The following is a 14,389-nucleotide window of genomic DNA, read 5'->3' as shown; positions in this document are numbered from 1 at the left end:
AGTAAGTACCAACAAACAAAACACCACAATATTATTTGTACCATAAAATGTACAAATAGAGAACACTGCTCATTCAGAGCAGAAATAAGAGCCACCCAGGGGGATGTTTCTAGGGAGTTCCCCTAGGTATTAGCTCATTGGGTTCTCCCTCAAACCTCAAACACTAGGCCCTGTATGACTACTGCCAGGGTTTTGCAGGAGGAGACTGGGACGGGAGGGTAAGGATAGGGAGTTCTGTAGAGAAGGCTGACATCACATGTACATCACTCCGGCTGCAGAGCCCCAGCCCTGGATGGTCACACAGGTCTAAGACACCAGGAACCCAAAGTAACTCTGACTTCCCTGACTAATGGTTTAAGGGGAACTCTTCAGGTCAAGATACCCCCATAGGACTGACTTCCCTAGAACCATAGTCTTGGTGACTAAGTATCCATTTCCTGGAAATTCTGCTGAACAAACTGGAGGGTCTTACCCTCTGGGATGATGTAAAGATTGGCAGCCTGATTTCATCACACTCGTACTGGCTGAGGAAGCCACGTTCCTGTGCCAAGTCCAGCACGGCTTCCACGTGGCTGTAGAGTTTCCTGACAACAGCTGGCCGGTGACTCTGCAGGTCTTGGGCTGGCTGCCTTGAATGGGGGGACCAGCAGGCATGCACCTCGGGGCTGTGGCTGCTGGCCTGTGCTTCTTGGATAGCCGCGATGAGCTTCTCACAGCCCCAAGCACCCTTGCTCCAGACTGTGTCCAGCAGGCACCTAGCTGAGTGAGACAGAGGCTGGCCCAGGAGGCGGAGACTCTCGTAATCCTCCCAGGAGAGCACTTCCCAGGACAGCAGCCAGTCCAGGATGCACTCGAAGCCCTCCAGGGACCCTGAGACCAACAGCGCCACCAGCTGGCTTCTCTGTGCTTGGAAATCTTCCCGTGAGCACATGTCAAAACCTGGGAGAGAAATCCAATCAGCAATGTGTCTACTCAAGCCTATACAACCCAAGCTGCCCAGTGTGCATACATGCAAACGAGCCCCTGAGGCCAGAAACTGCCTCAAAATCTTTACCCCAGGGTCTGAAGTGGCCAAATGCTATATCAACACCCTTGAGTCTCTGCTTTAACAAGTTTAGCAAGGTGCCGGTAGCATACACCTAATAATGCTAGCTACTCAGAACACTGAGATCTGATGATTAGGGTTCAAAGCTAGCCTAAGCAGAAAAGCCCATGAGAGCCTTTTTTATGCATGTACCAGTCCTGGGGCTTGAACTCAGGGCCTAGGCACTGCTGCTGAGCTTTTTGGCTCAAGGCTAGAGCTCCAGCATTTGAGACACAGCTCCACTTCGGACTTTGTGGTAGTTAAATGGAGAGCATAATCTCAAGACTTTCCTGCCCAGGCTGGCTTTAAACTGTGATCTTCAGAACTCAGCTTCCTGAGTAGCTAGGATTAAGGGCATGAGCCACCAGAACCCAGCTCTTTGAGACTCTGATTTCCAATTAACCAGCAAAAAGCCGGAAGTGGAGGCGTGGCTCAAGTGGTCAGTGCCACCCTTGGGTGAAAAAAACAAGCAAGAGTACTCAGGCCCTGAATTCAAGCCACAGTACTGCTACAAAGAGAAGAAAGAAGAGGGAAGGATGAGGACGAGGAGGAGGAGGAAGAGGAGGAGGAAGTTGTTGTTTAGAAAGGCCAGGCGAATAGGAGGAGCAAGAGCTGCCAAGGAATCGCCATTCATTCTCCAAAGCAGAGCAGGCAGTGCTGTTGGCTGTGTCCCACACAGTTTCAGTAATGACTAATAGCCATGAAACCCCAGTGAGGTACCGAGCATGGTCCCAGGGACTTTCCTGTATGAAATCACTTACCTCCCAGCCTCTACGAAGTGGGTGCTGTGACCAGCCCCATTGTACAGAGGAAGAAACTTGGGACCCACAGGCAAGAGACTTGTATAGCTTGCCACACCCTGGGGAGGCAGAGCTGGAATCTGAATGCAAGCAGTGTGACCCCAGGATGCCCTCAAGTGCCATATCCCTGGGCTCTTCATGGAGATTCAAGCCCCACCCCTCATGCGTATGCCCAATAGGGAAGCTCTATCGTGCAGAATCTTTCCTGCAGTAAAGACCCCACCCAAAGGAAATGGCAGATCATGGCATCAGCTTACTGGCAACAGATCAGCATCACACACACACACACACACACACACACAGACCTGCCATGAGGCCCTCACTTCCTCCTACACAGCCCCCACCACAATGTCTACACCCTGCCACTGTCATCAGTGGCAGGTTCTGGGCTATATCCCAGTCTCTAGATGCTGGGACTTGGAGGGAAGGTGACCCCTCACCCCCCAGAGCTTCAGATTCTGGGAGGGTCCCCAAGTACAGAGAAAATCTCAGCAGGTCTGTTTGTGATTGTCACAGGGTCTGGGGACCAGGGCTGGTCCTGTGCCCTGAGAAAACTAACATGAAAAGTACTGGCAACCGAGGCAGAAGATGACCACGGGCTTCCTCTAATACGTCGGGGACATTCCCAGATGCCCAGAGCAGATGCGAAGTGGCCTGGGGCTTGCGTCTTTCCAGTGGGCTGTCTTTGTCTCTCTCGGAGCAACCAGAGTCCTCATCCTAAGCTTTGTCTGCACAGGCCACATTCATACGCCGTGGAATGTTCCTGAATCCCAACCTACAAAGGGAGATCAGGGGCTGGGACATCCTGTGACCATCCTGGGACAGTCCAAGGAAGCAAAAGGAGAAATCTATAAATCAGAATGCTACCAAGCATGGGCTGGCCAGAGACAGCAAGGTGAACTGTGCACCTGGCCCTGGTGCAGGGGGCACTGGAGGCTGGGTGCTAAAAGAATGTTTCCTGGTGGGGTGGTGGGGAGAACAAGGGGAACCCAAACCCCCAAGTCCTGAAGAAAATAATCACCTACCCTCTGAAAATGCCCAGAAAGAGGAAGCCTGGGCCCCAGGCCTGGTGAGCATGCATGTATACAACCAGGAAATTCTTTGAAGAAGGCAGGAGTGATACAGAGGTGAAGTGCAGTTCCCCTTACCTACAGAATCCCAGGCAGAGACATCTGCTGTTTTCTTCTCCTGCCACAGCCTGGCCCACCAACCCTAGAGGGCTGGAGTGCTACCAGACTTCTATGGGTGAGTCTGAAGTAGAGACAGCAAAGCCCAGTGGTGCTAGACTAGCTGTTCTGAATCTGTCACAGCCCCACCTTAGGGAACTCCCAAAAGAATGAGCCCCGGAAGCCAGACCTTGCCAGCTGGTCAGCCAGACAGAATGCAGTAACTCTTGGCAATTCTAGGTCTTTCAGATGCAGACCCTGGCGACATAATTGCCCTTACATTCAGATGTGCTCATCCACAAAGAGACACAAACAGGGGCCTTTCCCATACACACCCAGGCTATGGCCAATGCTCCAGCCACACACACACCCCAGCTGGTGACATGAGGATTCAGCAGGCACAGGAAGGGACAGGCCCAAGCCATGAGGCCTGGTGCTCTGTCCTCCCACCCAGCAGCTGGAAAGCCCCATCTGTGCAAGTCTTCTAGAAGCCTCGGAACAAGAGTGTCTATTCCCATGGACCAAGTTGGCCAGCTCCCATCTCAAAGCAGGGCCAGCATCACTCTCTCTCTCATGAAAAGTAAGATCTGGCCTTGGTGCTGTCTTCACAATTATCCTGCTTCACTTAAAATTAGGAGGGGGGGGAATAAAAAGTGATCAATGTTCTGCTCCCTTCTATTAGTAAAAATTTGTCCCTAAAAGGTGGCTCTTGAATGACCTTACTAGGTCATTCTTTCCATCTTCAGATTAAATACATTAGTCTAAGCAGAGTACTGGTGTCACATGTCTGCAATCCTAGCCATTCAGAAAGCTGAGACCTGAGGATCAAAGTTCAAAGCCAGCCTGAGCAGGGAAGTCCATGAAATGCTTTTCTCCAATGAACCAACAAAAAGCCAGAAGTGGATCTATGATTCAAGTGATAAAGCACCAGACTTGAAAGAGAAAAAAAACTCAGGGACAGTACTCAAGTCCCAGGACTGGCACACGCACACACACACACACACAGACACACACACACACACCATTGGTCTACTTACATCAGCTTTTCTTCTCTACTTCAATTTTTATGACTTTGGAGTCACTATTTTTCTACCCAAGGCGGAACCCCAGTAAAAACAGGGCTACCCTCTTGCTAAAACAGAGAGTTAAGGGGTGACCCACAAACCCTCTCACCATTCTCAATCCACAGCTATGCACTGACACCTCCTTGCTTCTGGAGACCAAGATGGTGGCCAGGCTGGCTTCTCTGTCGCATCTAGCCAGGGGCTGGGCTCAGCACTGAGGTCTCAGCCCCAGCCCCAGCTCCTGTGGACTGCAGAGGGGCCCAGGAAAGCTGCTGCTGCTGAGCTTCCTGGGTCATAACCTGGGCCAGGTCTCTCAGAGCAATGGCTCTACCTGCCCTCACAGGCTCTAAGCTGCTGCATGTGAGACCAGTCCCAAGGCACCAGTTCCCCCATGGAAAGAGCAAAGCCCTCTCTGGGCCCACCCTGTCAGCTCAGTGTCCAGGGGTGTGGAGCCCAAGGCCTCCCCACTTTCCTGCCAACTGGGACCTCAGACTGCTCAAGATCACCAGAACCTCCCAGTGCTCAATCCTCAGCTCTCCCCCCGGCTGGCTCCACCAAAGGCATTTGTTGTAACTCCTCCTTCCTCCTCTCCCTTCTCCCTCCTCCCTCCTCCTTCTCCTCCTCCTCCTCTTCCTCATCCTCCCTCCTTTCCCCTCTTCTCTGAGCATTTCTCCCTCATCCAGAACACCCATTCTCCCATTCCTCCCCATCTCACTCCAGGCTCTTTCTGTCCCTGCAGCCCCCAGACCTGAATGATCTCCCTCCTCTCCTCTCTTCACCTCTCTTCTCCCTTCTCCTCCTCTCCTCTTCCCTATACTCTTTTCCTCTCTCCTTTCCCTTCCCATCTCTTCTCCCCTCCCCTCCCAGCCCTTCTCTTCTCCTCTTCTCTCTCCATCACTCATTCTTTCCGGAGTGAGCCTACTTGTTCTAGCATGAAACCCCAGCTCCACAGTGACAATGCCCAAACTTTACTGCCAGCTCCAGCCCCACTGAAACTTCTCCCCATTGTCTACTGGATGTAGCTGGGCTGTGGGTGCCTAGGGGCAGCTGAAAGCAAACAAGCACAGAGCAGAACTCTGATCTTCCCTTACACTGATGCAGGTGGTGATGGCAGCCCTAACCTCCAGGTGCTCTGGGCAAAAACCTCAGAGCCAATGGCTCTCCCCAAGCCCTATTGACACCCTAGAGCCAAAAGTTCAGATATAGCACTCTCTCTACCCTTTTATGCCACAACCTCTCCCTAGAATGACAGCAGCAGCTCCTCACTGGTCTTCTCTGCTGCCTTCTCCCTTTTGGGTCTGTTCTCAACTCCTCAGCTTGATGAGCCTGCTTGGCCCTCCTATGGGAGAGCTGGGGACTCCATTCTCACAGCCTTCTGATGGCTCTCATATTACTCAGAGTAAAAACCAAACTCTAGATGGGGGGGCCCTCCCCTCCCCAAAGCTCTCCTTTCTGCATCCACTCTTCCGAATTCCCATCCATTCTTCACCATCCTGCTATAGCCATCCAGGCCTCATCTTTGGTTCAAGGACAAGCCAGGCTTGCCTGTCATCCCACCCCAGCCTCCATCCTGCTTCTGCCCCAAGGCCTTTGCATAGGCTCTATGCTTGGTGAACATATCACATGACTTGCCCTCATCTTCTTAAGATTCTGCTCAGGTGCTGTCTATGAGAGGCCTTCCTGAATATACTGTATAATGGCAGCCCCCAATCCTAGCACCCTGGCCCCTTTCCCTGCTTTATTATCCTCCATCACAGATGTCATGTATTTACACATGTCACTGCCAGGAGCTACTTTCTGGATTCTACACCTCCCCACTCCACCCGCCATGAGGGCTGAGAACAAGTCTAATTTTTCAATTATCTCCATTGCTCCATCCAGGACCTGAGAGAATGAAAGGGTGGGATTTACTCTACACCGATCCAGGGAGACAGCTGTAGCATCAAGAGGCAGAATCTTCAGGGCACAGAGGCGCCCATGAGGCAGAAGGCCACTTGCTAAGTGACACCTTCAGGTCTGTGCCGCAGGGGGCACATGGAGTGTGGGGACCGAGCCAAGGAGGAGGCCAGCCCCCTGCAGCAGGCTTCCGGGCAGGCAGTGTGGGCCTGTGCTGGCAGGGGTAGACCTCGAACCTAGCACACTCAAGAGCAACGGATGAGGACGGAGACGCCTGAAGACTCACAGGGCAGATCTCACCTCCCACGGGTGGAGATGGGGAAACTGAGGCTGGCAGCGGGGAAAAGCCCGGGGGTGGGAACGGCCCTCCCTGACCCCCCGGGTCTCCTCACTCTGGGGTGGGGGCCTGGCGTCCTGCAGGCCTGGCCACAGCCTCTCTGCACACCTCCAAGTCTGCTCACGCTCCACCCCTCCAGCCTGGGGACCAGCCCTTCCCCGGGCGCTGTAGGCCAGGACAGCTCGGGAGCCAGGGGTCCCAGGGGCCGAGCTCCCGCGACACTCCGGATCAGCGACACTCACCGTCCGCCCCGCGCCCGGATCCGGCCCGGGCCCAGGCCCTCGGGACTCTCACTGGCTGCCGGGTTCCGGTCCCGCCCCCGACGAGAGGCCACGCCCCCTGCGGGTGGCCCCGCCCTCATCGGGAGGCCCCGCCCTGCCCCGCTCTAGCGTGCCCCTGTCGGTCTGGTGTACCAAGCGGTGGCCACACCCCCTGCCGGCCTCGGCCCGTCCCCACCCCCATCCGCCCGGCTGGCGCGTCCAGCTTCCCTGGAGAAGTGGACTAAGACAGAGGTGCAGGGAAGAGGTCAGACTGCCTCCTGCTTCAGTCTATGTATCCAGCCACTGTCCTGGATCAATCAGGAGGGAAAGTGAACAGGAACGAACCCCGTCCCGCCCTAACACGGGCGTGTACACAAACACACACACAAAGCCATGCTCCTGAAATTAAAAGCTAGGGCCAGTCGGGCGCCGGTGGCTCGCGCCTGTAATCCTAGCTACTCAGGAGGCTGAGATCTGAGGATCGCGGTTCAAAGCCACCCCGGGCAGGAAAGTCTGAGACTCTTATCTCTAATTAACTACCAGAAAACCAGAAGTGGCGCTGTGGCTCATGCGGTAGAGTGCTCGCCTTGATCTGAAGAGCTCAGGGACAGCGCCCAGGCCCAGAGTTCAAGCCCCATGACCGACCAAAAACAAAGAAAAAGAAAAAGAAAAAAAGCTAGGGCCTCTTTGAAGGACTGGCAAATCCTTAGTCATCTGAAGCCCCAGACCCGTGAAACCTTAGAAGATATTTCTGGGCAGAGTAGACAGGACATTTAAAGTTCCTGTTTTCCCAAGTTAATCCTTCCTACACTGAGCAGAGAAGTCTGCATTTAGTATTAACTGGGCCTGAACACTTGTTTCTTTACCTTGCTCTGCAACAACCCCTAACCAGAATAGAACAGCATAGATATGTTTCCATTCAATATATTTTATTTTATGGTTTCTTGTTCTTCCAAGCAAGTGACGGTTGCTTTCCATTTAAGAAGTCAATAAAACACAATCTGAGCTTCCTTAAAAAAAATAATAATAATAATGGAGCAGAGCACCAATGGCTCATGCCTGTAATCCTAGATATTCAGGAAGCTGAAATCTGAAGTCTGAGGTTTAAAGCCAGTCCAAGCAGGAAAGTTTGTAAGACTCTTATCTCCAATTAACCACCCAAAGACAGAAGTGGAGCTGGGACTCAAGTGGTAGAGAGCAGCTTTATGTTAAAAAAAAAAAAAAAAAGCTCAGGGACAGTGCTCCAAGCCCTGAGTTCAAGCCTCAGTGCTGGCAATAAATAATGATGATGATGATGATGATGATGATAGCAGAAAGTAGTAGAGCACAAGCCTTGAGTGGAAAAAGCCAAGTGAGAGCACAAGTCCTTGAATGCAAGCCCCAGTACCAGCACAAAATAGTAATGATAACAACAATAATAATGAAAATAACTGTCATTGACGTATATTCTCCCTGTGTCTGCCCTCACTATGCCCCCTCAGCTCATCCCACCCACACCTACAGGGAACTGGCAAGTTTGTTTTTGGTTCTGGTCTGTTGGGGTTTTTTGTTGTTGTTGTTGTCTTTTGGTCAGTCATGGGGCTTGAACTCAGGGCCTGGGTAATGTCACTGCACTCTTTTACCAAAGGCTAGCGCTCTACTACTGTGAGCCACAGTGCCACTTCCAAACTGTCAATTTTTTATCCCTAACTTACAGATGAAGAAACTGAGGTGGTGAAATCATAATTAACCTGCCCATGTAGTGAGAACAAGGCAAAGATTTTCCCTAAGTCCCTGGTCCCAAAGGTTATGATCTAAACACTCCATTTCCAGGTAAACACTCCACTTCCGTGGCGCCCAGCCAGCTGAGTGAGACCCTTGCTGTGTTAAAAGGACACAAGATGTTACTTAGAAAAGCTGATGCAGCATTGGATACTGGAAAACGCATCTTCTCACACACTCCATATCTAACTAACCCTGGTATCATGTACCTTCATTTTCAAAATATGTCCAGGATACATCCACTTCTTACCAGAGCCACCACAACCACCTGATTCAAATCCCTTCCATCTCTGACCTGGGTTCTAGTCATTGCCTATGATTCCAGTGGCCAACTTTCTTCAAAACAGCAGCTGGAGTGAGTCCTCCTTTAAAAATCAAACTATGAGCCAGGGGCCAGAGCTAAGTTCAAATGTTGTATAGGAACCCTCATACGGAAGGAGTTTGGGCTTAATAATGGCTGGGAGCAAGGACCAAAGAGACATCTGGGGTCTTGGTAACATTCTGGCTTTGGTCTGAATGGTATTAGCATGAATGCAAAACAGGTCAAGTTAAACGCTTATAACATGTGTATTTTGCTTTGGTGTGTCTGTTAATTTTCAGTCAGAATTTACTTTAAAAAGTGTTTTTCTAGTCGTGGGGCTTGAACTCAGGGCCCCTGGCTCTATCCCTGAACCTCCCTGTGCTCAAGGCTAGTGTTCTACAACTTGAACCACAGTCCACTTCTGGTTTTTTCTGAGTAGTTTATTGGGGATAAGAGTCTCACAGACTTTCCTGCTCAAGCTGGCTTTGAACCATAATCCTTATATTTCAACCTCCTGAGTACCTAGGATTACAGTTGTGAACCACCAACACCCGGCTTCAAAATTTACTTTTTTTTTTTAGTCAGTTGTGGGGCTTGAACTTGGGGTCTGGGCACTGCCCCTGAGCTCCTTTTCAAAATTTACTTTTTAAAAAGGCTAGAATGTATGTTTATTAGCACAGATAGATGTCCATAAGATAAAGGTGAATTTTAGAAGTAGATTGTTTTTATAACAAATTCAAGAAAACAATTCAGGTGGTAGGGAAACTGGATGAGTCTGGATTCCTACCTCACGCCATACACAAAAATTCATCCAAAATGGATCCAAGACTTAAATGCAAGTGCTAAAACACAAAATTGTTAGAAGCAAATAGATATAAATCCTTGAGGCCACAGAAGGAGCAAGGATTACTTACATCTGACACCTAAAACAAAACAACCCAAGTGGGAGGGTACAGATCAGCCGGGCTTTTTCCAAGCTGTAAATGTTTGTGCTTCAAAAGACAGCTCTAATGGCCATGCCTCTAATCCTAGCTACTAAGAAGGCTGAGATTTGAGGATTACAGTTCAGAGCCACGTTGGGGAAGAAAAGCCCATGAAACTCTTAACCACCAAAAAAAACCAGAAATGAAGCTGTGGCTCAAGTGGTAGGGTACTGGCCTTGAGCAAAAAAAGCTCAGGAATAGTGCCCAAGCCCTGAGTTCAAGCCCTAGTTCTGGACTAAAAAACAAAATCAAACAATCAACATACCACCTTTGAACTCAGGTAAATAAAATGAGGCACTCAGCAGCATAAGAGGAGCCATAATAGTGCTAAAAAGCCAGGGCAGGGGTCATGATGATGTCAGGAAACCATGGCAAGAAACTGCTAGACAAACTTACAGAAACCTCCAAAAAGAAGAACTTAGGACAGGAGGTAGTTTGTGGGCAACCAGTTCTATTCTGAGTGGTGGGCCTGGTGCCTACACTTCTTGCTGACAACCAGATATTTAGCTTCTATATTCTGCTTCTGCGTGTTGCTTGGCTTGCAAAACATAGGAGAGTTGGAAAGATTCCATTTACATGACAACCCTCCCCCTGCATTTGGGAGTATAAGAACCCCTACTTGTTGCTATTCAGGGCTGCTTCCGGGTTCCCAATACCTAGGAGTAATCCTGGCCAGTTATAATTGGCTATTGTTATATTTCCTTTTATTACTAATAAATCCCCTTATAATCAAGATTTGGTTTTTGAGTCGGTGGTCTACATTTTGAACTTGTTGCACCTTGAGGGTTAATCTTGATTGCATTGAGACATGGTTAAGAAATTAGTTTCCTTTAGTTTTTTTTACTTTTTCTTTCTTTCTTTCTTTCTTACTTTTTTTCAATGGACTTGAACTCAGAGCCTCATCATACTTGTAAGGCAGGGACTCTACCATTTGCCATACCTCCAGCCCCAATCTAAGAGATTAGTAAAGCTCATTTCTAAGTATGTTGGAAGGCAGGGACTCTACCATTTGCCATACCTCCAGCCCCAATCTAAGAGATTAGTAAAGCTCATTTCTAAGTATGTTGGAGAGAGCATTTTCAGAGATGCCTAACCAAAGGGGAAACCCTGCCCTGAATGTGGGTGTCACCACCCATAGACTGGAGACAGAGATGGAAAGAAAAAAGCCAGCCATGTATCTCTCTCTGTCTCTGGTCTCTGTCTCTGTCTCTCTCTGTGTGTGTCTGTCTCTCTCTCTCCTTCTCTCCTTCCCTTTTTCTCTCTCAATCCACTCATATAATGTGAGCGGCTCTGCTCCCCACCATAACCATGACAGACTGAAACCTCTGCGGCCATGAACCACAATTCCTTCCTCCCTTCAGTCGTTCACGTCAGGTATTATGTGGCACCAAGGAGCTGTGTGAATGACAGAAACATTTGTGAATGGTGTCTAGAATGCTGTACATTAAAAACTCCTGAAACACAATAACAAGAAAGTGTGTGTGTGTGTGTGTGTGTGTGTGTGTGTGTGTATAACAGGGCTTGAACTCAAGGCTTGGGCACTGTCCCTTAGCTTTTTCACTCAAGGCTGGTGCTCTACCACTTAAGCTTTTTGGTGGTTAATTGGAGATAAGAGTCTCACAGACTCTTCTGCTGAGGCTGGTTTTGAGTCTTGATGCTCAGGTCCCTGAGTAGCTAGGATTACAGATATAAGCCACCAATGCCTGGCCTAAACAAAGGATTCAAACCTATTATTACAAAGAAGATACAGAAATAGACAAAAGCACTGGAAAATAGTCTCAACATCATTTATCAGAACCTGAGTGAGATCATACTAACACCAACTGGTATAGCTAGTCAAGAGGAGAAAAAGTCACAGTGTCTGAAAGAATGTGGAAGTGGAAGGTGGTAGGGATGTGACATGGTGGAAACTAGTTTGGTGGTTTTTCAGAATATTAAACAGAAAGTAACAATATGATCCAGTAATTCCACACCCAAGAAAGTGCTCAAGAGCCCTGAAAACATATGTGCACACAAAAATTTGTACAGAAATGTTTATAGCAGCATTATTTATTATAGCCAAGAAATTGAAACAACCCATATGGCCATTAACTGATGAGTGGATTTTTTTTTAAATCCACTCATTTAGAAAAGTGGAAAGGTATAGAGCTTGGCACAGTGGCTCACTCCTGTAATTCTACTTGGGAGACTGAGATCTGGAGGATCTCAGTTTGAGGCCAGTCTTGGCAAAAAGGGTTAGGGCTCCATCTCAACAGAAGAAGCTGGGTGTAGCGGTGTTCCTCTATTATCCCAGCTATAGCAGGAAGTATAAACTAGGATCTTAGCCTACGAGGCTGGAGGTGTAGCTAAGCAGAACACCTATCTAGCAAGCTTGGCGCTCTGAATTCAAACACCAGTACCACAAAAAATTAGGTGATGTATCCACATAATGGAAAACTATTCATCCACAAAAAGCTACATAGTGTTTTCCCCATGTTTGTTGAGTGACATAGAAAAATCTTGTGCTAAGTCAACAAATATACAATTTATCACAGGAAACTAGGGAGAATGAGCAAATCCATTAAGGCATTAAGTAGATTTGTGACAGTGTTGGGGACAAGGGCTCCTATTTGGTACGATGAAAACAGTCTGGAATTAGATCTTGGTGACAGCTACTCAGCCTTATGAAAGTACTAAAACCCATTCACTCAAGTGCCTGAAATGGTACACACAGGGCAGTAGACACATACATACAGGTACATATGGAATGCATGTGTGTAGGTATGCGACTGTTTGAGGGGGTAGGGAAGGAAAAGAGAATGTTAGACGGTGAAGAATCTAGAAATCCACTGCATCTGTAAATGGAGATGGTCAAATGGAACTCACTGGAAGCTGTTGAATCACAGAGGGTGGGGGTGGGGGAGAGTGAGGGTTAGCAAAGGGGTCAATCAAGTAAAGACCCAGGCAATGGTGGTTTAAACCTGGAATCCTAGCGACTCAGAAGGATGAGATATGAGGTTCATGGTTCCAAGGCAGAAAATTAAACACAACCAACAAAAAGCCTGGCCAAGAGTGGGTAGAGTGCTGGGTGAGCAAGCTGAGCAAACCAAGCAAGTGGGAGGGGCTGAGTTCAAACCCAGTACTGGCTAAATAGATAGGTAATCTCTGTTATTTATAAGTGACTCAGCGTATGGCATTTTGTTATAGCACCTGGAGTAGACTGAGACCAGATTCCCAGTACACATAGCCCAGCTCCCTGTGCAGACTCTTTGCTGCATTTCCTCTCTCCTTCACACTCCCTTGCCTAAGTATTATTTCTAGAAGCACTTCGGCTTACACATCTCACTTTGACTAAAGTATTCCCTACAGTTCCACTGTTCCCAGCCATCAAGAACAATAAGCCAAGCCACACAGGGCTATTGCCCTAAGGAGAAATGGGCCCTTTTGTGTGCCTGGATCTCAACCTAGTCCTGCCTTCCTCAAGTGCTCACCAAAGTCTTCACTGGGTCTTCTGAGTTGAGGCGCACATTCTCCTGAGAAGGAAGGTTAGAACTTCTCTATGTCTTCCTCCCAAATCCTGGCACAGGTCAGGCCTGACCAGCCTGAGGCTGTTAAAGGACCAGTAGGCCCAGCCCTGGCGACCTGAGCACAGGAACGTGAGCACTGCAAAAATGGAGTGGCCCTAGTTCGGCCCTCGCAATTCTACCCCAACCCAACCACAGCAGCAGCCCACAGGGCACTCTCTCTGGGTTGTTTTTTTTTAATTAAATAATTTTTAATTGAGATTAAGTGATTACATAAATTCCACAAATTTCACAGTATAGTGATACTTAGAGTCACAAATACATTTAACCTTCACAAGGCAAATTATTATCATGGTCTATAAAGTCTGTGAATTCTGTAAACTTTGACAAGATGGGATCCTGATTTGAAAATCTTGCAGTCTTAAAAACTTCCCAATCTTTAGGAAAGCGCTTGTGGCTTCTACTCATGCCTTGCAGCTCAGGTTTGTTTTGTCCTGTGAGGAGACACCTTGAGCCATCAATCTCTGTCTTATTTGTCAGGAAGGGCAAAGGAATGTCAAAGCCCTTAGGGGTTCAGACATCTGGATGGGAATTATGCCACCCAAGTAGCCACCACCCAAGTAACCCCTTCTCTGCATGTACTTTCATAGTCACCCACCTACCTCCCACCCACCCACTTACCTGCTCAAACTTTCACCAAATCACCTGCCCACTCACTCACCTGCCCATTCACCCAGCCATCCACTCATTCACCCACTCACTTGTTCACCTACTACTCCTTCGCCCACTCAATCACACAGCAATGACCCACTAAGTGTCCACTAGATGGCAGGCATTATTGCTTGTTGCTAGCTACAGATTATTGATACAGACCGTCCCTGACTCATTGTGTTTGAGACAGACCATCCAGAAGTAAACCAATAAACACACCACGAAAGAAGGTGGCCTGGGACCCAGAGAAGGCCACTGGAAGGAGGGACAGGGAAGCCACAACTAAGGATATGAAAATCAACTGTGGAAAGAACCCAGAGATGGGGGTTGCCAGCCAAGGGAAGTAACTGCAGAGATGGAGACAAGTTTGCACAACACCAGAGGACCAGGAACAAGGAGAGACGGTGCAGAGTGACACTGTAAGGGGACCTAGTGGGATCCGTAAGAGCCAGACTGCAGATCACAGGGACTGCGGTGGGAAGTTCGGCTTTGCTCTGAATGGGACCGGAAGTTACTGAAGGTT

At 48.8% G+C, this 14,389-nt stretch overlaps 1 protein-coding gene across 3 annotated transcripts in view; it reads right to left on the bottom strand.

Moving 5' to 3' along the window:
- The window catches only part of Nod2 (nucleotide-binding oligomerization domain containing 2), a 34,875-nt gene extending 28,249 nt beyond the window's left edge, over positions 1–6,626 (bottom strand). For 2 of the 3 annotated variants that reach the window (XM_013027997.1, XM_013027999.1), the window contains exons 1-2: positions 6,590–6,626; positions 473–939 (exon numbers count right to left, since the gene is read on the bottom strand). In XM_013027997.1, the coding sequence (XP_012883451.1) occupies positions 473–931 (459 nt within the window). In that variant the 5' untranslated portion in view covers positions 932–939; positions 6,590–6,626. Of the gene's footprint in view, positions 1–472; positions 940–3,032; positions 3,082–6,589 lie in introns of those variants that run through there. The other variant, XM_013027998.1, reaches the window with a different exon arrangement.
- Positions 6,627–14,389: the final 7,763 nt, after the last annotated feature.

This window comes from Dipodomys ordii, unplaced genomic scaffold, assembly GCF_000151885.1.
Source record: "Dipodomys ordii isolate 6190 unplaced genomic scaffold, Dord_2.0 Scaffold106, whole genome shotgun sequence".
In the NCBI taxonomy this organism is placed as follows: domain Eukaryota; kingdom Metazoa; phylum Chordata; class Mammalia; order Rodentia; family Heteromyidae; genus Dipodomys; species Dipodomys ordii.
Note: the sequence above shows the minus strand (reverse complement) of the source record. Positions and strands in the feature narration are given on the sequence as shown.